The 9,614-nt window shown below is 41.3% G+C and overlaps 2 protein-coding genes across 2 annotated transcripts; both read right to left on the reverse strand.

Moving 5' to 3' along the window:
• Positions 1 to 2,195: 2,195 nt before the first annotated feature.
• On the reverse strand, positions 2,196 to 4,447 carry LOC115547813 (olfactory receptor 2A12). Its single transcript, XM_030362278.1, has 2 exons — positions 4,103 to 4,447; positions 2,196 to 2,818 (listed from the first exon to the last, which is right to left on the reverse strand). The coding sequence occupies exons 1-2, from the start codon at positions 4,445 to 4,447 to the stop codon at positions 2,234 to 2,236; spliced, it is 930 nt and encodes a 309-aa protein (XP_030218138.1). The 3' UTR covers positions 2,196 to 2,233.
• A 4,019-nt stretch (positions 4,448 to 8,466) lies between these two features.
• Positions 8,467 to 9,414, reverse strand: LOC115547986 (olfactory receptor 2A12-like). Its single transcript, XM_030362528.1, has one exon. It carries the CDS (start codon positions 9,412 to 9,414, stop codon positions 8,467 to 8,469), a length of 948 nt encoding a protein of 315 aa, XP_030218388.1.
• Between the last annotated feature and the right edge of the window lie 200 nt (positions 9,415 to 9,614).

Here is a 9,614-nt window from a genome sequence, read left to right on the forward strand (position 1 = left end):
TCATCTCGGCCGCTTGTAGGCTACCCACGATCTCGTCCTTTCGGTCATCACCCAACCCTCATGACCATAGGTGAGGATAGGAACGAAGATCGACCGGTAGATCGAGAGCTTTGCCTTGCGGCTCAGCTCTCTTTTCGTAACAACGGTGCGGTAAAGCGAACGCAATACCGCCCCCGCTGCTCCGATTCTCCGGCCAATCTCACGCTCCATAGTTCCCTCACTCGCGAACAAGACCCCGAGGTACTTGAACTCCTTCACTTGGGCAAACTAAACACGTAACGCATAATACAATCAATGGCAATGTCTATTACCGCGGGGACACATGCATATTAGGATAGCATACAATACTGATAAGAAACAATGTTTATAATGTATTGCGTATATCATTAAATAGAACCACAGTTACCGCATATCATATGTTATAGCCTATCATACGTTTTCTTTGCCGAAATTTATTTGAGGACTCAGTATTTCTGAAGTTGTGGAAGAAACCCCCTTATTCCATGTGTGAATTAGGCCATATTATTTGGCAATAAACTAAGCCATTTGCAGTTTGAAATTCATGTTCATCTGTCTCATCGGAGACTGCAGACGCGCTGTCAAAATATCAACTCGTCCGATTCAAATGCGCTCATGGCTCTTAAAGGGGATGGGAGCTGGCACTCACATTGGTTTGTTGCACGTTACGCCCAAACCACACCTACGGGTAATTAGGCTGCTTCAGACCAACCCTTTTGACACTTGCGCCGCGGCGCAAGCGTCATTTATCCGCCTGTAAAATAGCGATAGCGCCGTAGAACCGCCCACAAAGCTACTTGCGCTTTGCGCTTCCCACTTGCGTTTCAGACCGTTAAAATAGGGCCCTATGACTGGCAGGGGCATGTGAATAGAATTTTTTTTGGAAAATATCCATATGTTTTTTCATTACCTCGTTCCTTTAGTTATTTTATGTTAGCATTAAATATAGTTTTCAAATATGTTGTGTACAGTCACAAAAAAGTTCTTCTGCCTGCATTTATGTCAAAAGATTGTTGCACAAGATGTTAATATGCTGCTTGCCCCAGCCTCACACAACTCATTATTTTGCAGTAATTTGATTTCTTTATTTGTTCCAATATGTAAGTAAAAAACTGCTATGTTAGAATTATGTTACCAATAAAAAGAAGTTCCTGCACAATTTTTTTTAAGATCTTTTTTATTTTATTTTAATAAGAAAAGATAACAATAAGATAAGGCTGTATTTGCACGAATTTTTGACAGTAAATGTATGCTAAAACACTCAAAGGTTCTGCATTCAATTCACATATTCGTCACAAGTGTTTAAAGTATATTTAAGGGATCCAAAAATAAGTTTGATATGCTTCTCCATTTTTTTAAATAATCTGCCGATTTAATCGTAATCAGAATTTTTCTCTGAAAATAATCGGCATCGGCCCTCCAAAATCAATATCGGTCTATCTATCTATTAGCACTATACTTTACTAGCCGGTTGCACTATTGTTGCAACACACACACACACACACACACACACACACACACACACACACACACACACACACACACACACACACACACACACACACACACAGATTTAGCTTTGATTCAGGATTTACCTACTAAAACAATTGTCTCTCAATGCATTGAGTATTTTATTATTAGTATTTTCACAGTATATTGTCTGTTACATCTGATAATTATCACTGTCCTTCATTGTTATTTGCTGTGATGAATTACCAAATGGCCCGACTATTTGTGTGCATGTGGGCGAAATTTTTACACACATTTATAAAAAAATATATATATATATCTATTAACATATTGTAAAGTTATGCCAAAATGCAATAAAATGCTTATTTAACACTATTGTGGTATTATCACTGAATGAATGAAGCATAAAAGAGTTCAAAAGCATCTAACAGAACAAACAGACATGAGCCTATATGATTATTTATGTTGCGGTTATGAGGGGGTCCTTGAAAAAAATTCTGCCCTATGGGGGGTCCCCAGCCTCATATAGTTTGAGAACCCCTGACATAGATCACTCAAAACAACAATGCATTAATTTCTCAGAATTAAATGGGTTAAGAGTTATTGTTCTTCAATTACAAAAGACAAAGGTTTTAATACCAAAAATTCAAAGATTGTGCTGACTATTACAAATGTTTTGCCTAACAAAAAATGTACACTTCCGACACAATATTTGAAATTAAATATCACGCATCGATATTCTACTTCATTTGAACACCTTTTTCAGGGACAGTTTGATTTCCTGAGTCTGTTGAACATAAATTAGTGGGTTCAACGCTGGAGGAATGACTGCTGCAAGAGAAAGACTAATTATCCTTGTATTACGAGGCATTTTAGCAGCAACACTAAAAGTGACCAGAATAGGTAAGTAATAAATAATCACCAACATTATATGGGCACTGCATGTTTTAAAGGCCTTCATCCTATCTTGTACTCCAGCTATTTTAGCCAAAGCTGCACCAATGCACATGTAAGATATCAAGATAAAGAGCAATGGAGCCCAAATAATAAAAACTGGTAACACTATGGAAATTATATGATTGGGCCGATTGTCATTGCAGGCAAGTCGATAGAGCGGCCCATGGTCACAGAAATAGCTGTTGATAACAACAGAACTGCAGTAGGACAGTCGTGTTAGAAGCCCTACAACTATCAAGTTGACAAGGATGGCAATAAACCAGCAAGCAGCTACCAGTGAGAACATGGTCTTCAGACTCACAATGATCTGATAACGCAATGGAAAGGTGATCGCTATTAGCCTGTCAAAGGAGAGTAAGGCCGAATCTCGATTCTTCCCCTTGCCCCTTTTGCTTTGTCTTTGTCTTTGTCTTAACCCTAGCACTTGCAAGTGTAAGGGCCAAGGGCTGAGATCTTTCCCCTATGAAATGAGACGCCACTCGGTTTCGGGTACGTCATCATTCATCGTCGCCAGCTGGCTGCCCCGTCACCAGAGTGCCGAAACGCCAATAAAAGCCAGAGAAGAAGAGCGATATATATATATATATCTTAGATGCTGCCGCCATCGTTGAAGAGTTGAGGGTGTGTGTAGCATAGTGGTGAAACGGATCAGTGTGTCCACAGTTCGGTTCAGATAACCGTTTTGGGCCTCGGTTTCGGATACGGTTCGGATTAGGATCATGTCCGTGATAGTAAAAAGGCTGACTTTTTTTTGACGGAGGGTTTGGGGGAGAAACACAAAAATGAATGAGACCCACAGGCTATTTGCAATGTGTTAATTGACTGCAATCAGACAACTTGCAAGGCTTTTTTGTGCAATAAATGTTCCCCTAAATGCATTTGAAAACATGGTGCACTGAGTGTAACATGTAAGGGATAACGGCCGACGAGGCTTAGAACTCTGGCGACGAGCGCAACGAAGTTTAAAGCCCAGTTTGTTTTGAACGCTGACAGGCTGAAGGGAGGGGCGGGAAAAGTCTCATTGGCTCGGGCAGCACTGGAGAGAATGCATTCCGCTGGGTCCTAAACACCCTTTGTATCGGACGTAGGCTACAGTAGGCAAAATACGCTACATAAGGCAATGCCTTCATGAAACCGAAATCCGCGGATCTCCAGAATGCTCCGAACTGTGGTAAACGAACCGAACGGATTCGGATACAATTCGAATCCGCTGCAGGCCTGAGCATCTAGCTGGCAAGCTACCATATAAGCCAATGGAGTGGTGGTATACGCGCTAATTGTATCCTAAAACTACCGTTTGAAAGCTTCAGTTAAGACCTACAATACTATGCATCTTTCGTGTAGCACATTTCAGATCAAACCGAGTCATTATAAACATATAAAAAGTTGTGTAGATAGCTGTAAAATATTCCTCGCTTCAAGCAGCCATGTTTTTTTGAAAATTCCCGGTTTCGCTATGTGCTCTGGGATAGCCCTTGGAGGAGCAAGTGAGCTCTCAAATCATCTTAAAAATAAGGGGTACATAGCACTCAATCTTATCCCTTAATCTTGATCAAATTGGGTATTGAGACACCACTAGCTCTCACATGAACGCGCAACTTCAAGGGTAAGGGGGAAGATAAGTGGTAAGGGGAAGTATTGAGATTGGGCCTAAAGCCAAATTAAGAGACTGCATGGTGAGGATCACATAATAAAAAAACAAATAGGTTAAGCAGTTGCTGTACGAGATGTACTTGTGGTCGAACCAGAAGGTGTCGATAACCTTGGGCACCAGGGCGGAGCTGCCGACCACGTCTACAAACGCCAAATGAAACACAGCAATATACTTTGGAGTCTTGAGACTCTGGTCTAAGCAGATCAAGGCCATCACTATCCCGTTTTCCACCACTGACATGATGTAGAGCACCAGTAAAAAGAAATAGTAGTAGTTAACATGAGGGATGCCTGAAAAACCACTGATAATGAAGTATGCTGGTCTCACAATAGTCATGTTAGAGTCCATTTCTTTATATCCAAGTGATGTTAGAGAGCTTGACCAGCTCCTGTCTTTCTTTCGCTCTCTCTCTTCAGGTTCATGTCTTGGGCCAGCAGTTGTATGCCTTACTCTGAAAGTACAATGTCCTCCTCCTCAGATACAGACCTGACTCCTGCCCCTTTGTCGTCATTGGCTAAAGTACAAAACTTCCGAGGACGGGAGGACGCACCTGCAATTGGAACGGTAGCGTACTCTATGACGTCACCACCTCAGCTCGTCTGTTAACTGTTCTACTGCCTCATGTAGGCATATACTACTGAACAATATAAACAAATTATATCAAACAAAACCCCAGCCTCTTTCATTCTAAAATTATGTAGGGGTGAAACGGTACAAAAAAATCTTGGTTCGGTACGAACCTCGGTTTTGAGGTCACGGTTCGGTTCATTTTTGGTACAGTAAGAAAACAAAAATGCACCCGGTCCAGAAGAACAGAGGTACCAAACGAACTCCCAACAAAGGCATTCAAGTGACCCATGCAGGCGACCGGTCCGTTGAAGCCTTCAAAAATGCCCGAGCAAGCTACATTCAACACCTGATCGATGCTTTACACGACCGATTCCCTGGATCTTCTTGATTGATTCGCCACTAGCCTGTCAAAGGAGAGTACACAATTTACATTTTAGTTTGTTGCCTTTCTGGAGGAAATAGTCCCACACCAAGCTTTGTTCGCACGCTTAATTTTCTTACCTCAGAGTGCTAGCAAGCGATGCCGTGTATTACGTATATGCAACGTGTATAGGAAGATTAACCTTTAGGCCGACATGCCTAACCGGTCTCGGCCATTAGGCATGTCTACAGTTAACGGTTAACTGTAGACATCAGTGGAGGCTTCTCCATTGAGGAGAGGGAGGAAGATCCTCCCTAACATTGTTGAGAATAAAACATTTAGATTGCCCCGACTATTGTAATGAATTAATGCCCTTAAATTTGACTACTTTATTGCCTTTGAATATATAATGTTTGTTTCCCTGGGTAAAGGGACATTAGCACCCCCTATAGCCGATTGACAATAACTTCAGGGAGGAACGTCCTCCCTCCGCCGCCGTTGACTCCCATTCATTTTCCCGAAAGTACTGGCGGCCGGTGGATAACATGGGTTTCAATGGGAGAGAGGAGGAAAATCCTCCTCTGAGTGGGTGGGACCTTAAGGGGTCTGATTCGCGCAAAAAACTATCCGTCTGCGCTATGAACCAATAAGCAGGATCCCTGGATGTTGAGCAGTGTTGCCAGATTGGTCCGATTTCCCACCCAATTGGGCTACTTTTAACCATGTTAGGCTGGAAAAATTATCATTGGGCGGGAAATCTGCCCAATCTGGCAACGCTGTCGATGACAAACCCGGTCTGCATTGCCGCGGTGCTCAGTCTGAGAGACGCAGAGCAAGTGAAATCTGCGATAGCGAGATCCTAAATGCACAATGGAAACATTGGAAACGGAGGACATTGTTAACGTCTTATTACAAAAACCATTCCATTCATTCAGAAAGAGGTAGACCACTTCCCAAAATCAAGGTCATCAGAAGTAATGGCAACGTCAGTATTGTGAGTGCTACATGGTTTGCTAGGTACGCATGACTTACTGGTAGCATTACAAGCAATTGTAACTGAAAATAAACATAGCTAAATAACTTCAGTCAGTGAGGGCAAAAATAGGCCCAATAATAGGCCCAGATTTTTTTATTTACTTTTACAAATCAATAGTAGGCCTGATTTGACTAATATGCTTTGCATCCTTTCCTTCTCAAATTACAGTGATGCCACTGGTGGCTTTGTATACATTTTGTTCACATAACTCCCTCCCTGCTATTTTGTAGTTCACCAAAACACCCTGAAACAACTTGAGTCTCACATTCTTATGCCACCATACACCAACAGTGCAAGCAGGCCAATGGCAACCAAGCGCGCAGTCCTTCCTCCCTCACTTTAAAAACCACCAGCCGCCACTGGTAGACATCACTAAACTGAATCATAATCAATCTATCATCATTATTACGGGGGGTTGTTGGCCTCGTACTGCCCCAACATTGTCTGTGCACGGCCCTGCTCAGGAGGGATTCAGATGGCATTCCACTCTAAAGAGTTCTGATGCATGAGCCAAGGCCCCCTTACATCCATGCATTGGCTGGATGGATAAACCCATTCACCCAAAAGACTGGAGTTCAGGTCACGTATTCATTTTAGACTTGGTTGACTTATTATTCATAGAAAAAAATTCATTAGACTTGAGTTAATTTGACGAAGACAGCCGAATAGCAAAAACTAAAACAGTTAGATGCAGAGGACGGGTCATGCCTTCCCCAATCCTAGGTGAAAACCTAAATGGTTTCTGAAAGAATATTAATTATTAATTAAAATAAATATTTCTATGTTCCAACTTCAGACAATTGAATATACATTAACAGGTTAAAATTTTCATTTAATTTGGTTGATTTGTGTAGTTGCACAGTATAACACCAGCAGAATAATGTGCCAGCCTGTTTTAAATGTCTAGACACATTGAATATAAAAAACCTACCAAAACAGATCCAAGCAAAGAACCATAAATATATCTATGACTTTAACTGCATAAATATTAAAGGTGAGACATTGATGGAGTTTATACGTACTGACATGAAGCTAAAACAATCAATATTGGACTGAATCTCCTTATGAGCTCACACCATGTTCAGCATAACAGTAGACTGTAGGGGTTTAACGATACATGATTAAGTATTGAACCGAATTGGTACGGACGTCACGGTTTGGTGCATGATTTACATGGAGACTACACGTATAAAATTAAATAAAACTGGCGTGCAAATTAAGTAATGTAATGCGGAACTAGTGTTAGATACGCGAGTTCTTCATCGCTTTTCCAACGCAAAAAGTGGGCGTGACCCGGACTGAGCCGTATTGAGCCGTACTCGTCTAGCTGTACTCCTCCGTTGGGGTACTGGGACGCCTGAAAGGGTGCCGGCAAGTTCGAGCTACACACGCTGTCCTTTGATAGGTCGACAGAATTGCACTTCCGTGATACAGGGGGATAATAACAAACAAAGACATTATCCGCAAGGTATTTCTGGACAACGGCGAAAGCTTCGTTTATTGAAGAAAATGTTGCAGAAAGTTTGCCGTCCTTCTTGGACGTCCTACATTGTTGATCTTTTTCATTGTGTGCGTTCATCTTTTTTTGATTTGGATTTATCATCGGCGGTAGAAACGCGAGCCGTAACTGAGCGGCGCCGAACCGCACCTTCACTACTCCACCAAGTCGCACCGAACCGACCCCGCACCCTCCGGTGGAAATGCGCTAATTCTGTGTACTTTGCACTTTCATAAATAAGACATGCTGCATGTTCAGTTTTATAACTGATTGTCTTATTTTGTTTATAGGTTACGGAGTCTGGAGATGATGTGGGGTACTTATTTTTTACTGTTTACATCTTAGATTACACAGTTCAGGCGGTTGCAGCTAGCTCAGGAGAGAGACTGGATGACACTAGGTGGTACAACCTGAGACATGCACAATAAAAAAGAATTGCCTTCTGCATTTTTCGTTTTTCTATTCCCTTCATTGTACCGAACTTTGTACCGAACCGTGATGTCTGAACCGAGGTATGAACCGAACCTTGACTTCAGTGTACCGTTACACCCCTAGTAGACTGGGGCGATTTCAGATCATATTTAAACTTTTTGTCATATAGATCAATCAAAAATACAATGCATTAAATTCTCCAAATTAAAAAAGGTTTAAGATTTCCTTTTCTTCAGTTGCAAAATTAAAACAATCCCTAAGAATACAATTCAGTGTTTTTTAACACCAAAAACATCATGATAATTGTAATGACAGCTATTTTAAATGTTTTGCCTTACAATTAAAATATCTATATGAAGGATTGATTTGATCACATTTACAAAATTACACATTCCAAACATTTAACAATGAATTGATCAAAGAATGTATACTACAAAACAATATCTTAAATGACACTTCACATTGATATTCTATTTCACGGCAATTTTTGATTGCTTTATTCTTGTGTACACCTTTTTAAGAGACAGTTTGATTTCCTGAGTCTGTAGAACATATATTAGTGGGTTCAACGCTGGAGGTAGGACAGCTGCAAGAGAAAGACTAATAATCCTAGCATTACGAGGCATTTTAGCGGCAACGTTAAAAGTGACTAGAATAGGTAAGTAATAAATAGCCACCAACATTATATGAGCACTGCAAGTTTTAAAAGCCTTCATCCTATCCTGTCCTCCAGCTATTTTAGCCAAAGCCGCACCAATGCACATGTAAGATATCAAGATAAAGAACAATGGAGCCCAAATAAAAAGAGATGGTATCACTTTGGAAAGTATATTACTAGGCAGATTGTCATTGCAGGCAAGTAGAAAGAGCAGACCATAGTCACAGAAATAGCTATTGATAACAATAGACCTGCAGTATGACAGCCGTGTTAGAAACCCTACAACTATTAAAATGTCAAGGATGCAGACGATCCAGCAAGCGGCCACCAGTGAGAACATGGTCTTCAGGCTCAAAATTATCTGATAACGTAATGGAAAAGTGATCGCTATTAGCCTGTCAAAGGAGAGTAAAGCCAGATTAAGAGACTGCATGAGGAGGTTTACATAATAAAAAAACAAATAGGTTAAGCAGTTGCTGTACATGATATACTTGTGGTCGAACCAGAACGTGTCGATAACCTTGGGCACCAGGGCAGAGTTGCCGAGCACATCTACAAACGCCAAGTTGAACACAGCAATATACTTTGGAGTCTTGAGACTCTGGTCTAAGCATATCAAGGCCATCACTACCCCGTTTTCCACCACTGACATGATGTACAGCACCAGTAAAAAGAAATAGTAGTAGTTAATATGAGGGATGCCTGAAAAGCCACTGATAATGAAGTATGCTGGTGTCACAATAGTCATGTTAGACTCCATTGTTTGATGTCCAAGTGATGTTAGAGAGCTTGACCAGCTCCTTTCTTTTTATGTTTTTCAATCTCTACGCCTCTTTCTCTCCAGGGTAATGTGTGGGGCAGGCAGTTTTATGGCTCACTCTGACGGTACATTGTCATCATCATCAGATACAGCCTCAGGGGCCGACATGTGCACAGGAGAGGGGCCTCAGGGGCCCAGAA

This window comes from Gadus morhua, chromosome 7 (assembly GCF_902167405.1).
Source record: "Gadus morhua chromosome 7, gadMor3.0, whole genome shotgun sequence".
NCBI classification, from domain to species: Eukaryota; Metazoa; Chordata; class Actinopteri; order Gadiformes; family Gadidae; genus Gadus; species Gadus morhua.

What these genes read in the sequence shown, in the direction of transcription:
- LOC115547813 (XM_030362278.1), bottom strand. Translation starts at nt 4,447, where the DNA reads ATGGACTCTAACATGACTATTGTGAGACCAGCATACTTCATTATCAGT. An exon ending in CCATGCAGTCTCTTAATTTG is followed by an intron (nt 2,819 to 4,102) that starts GCTTTAGGCCCA and finishes GGCAAGGGGAAG; the next exon opens with AATCGAGATTCGGCCTTACT.
- LOC115547986 (XM_030362528.1), bottom strand. Translation starts at nt 9,414, where the DNA reads ATGGAGTCTAACATGACTATTGTGACACCAGCATACTTCATTATCAGT.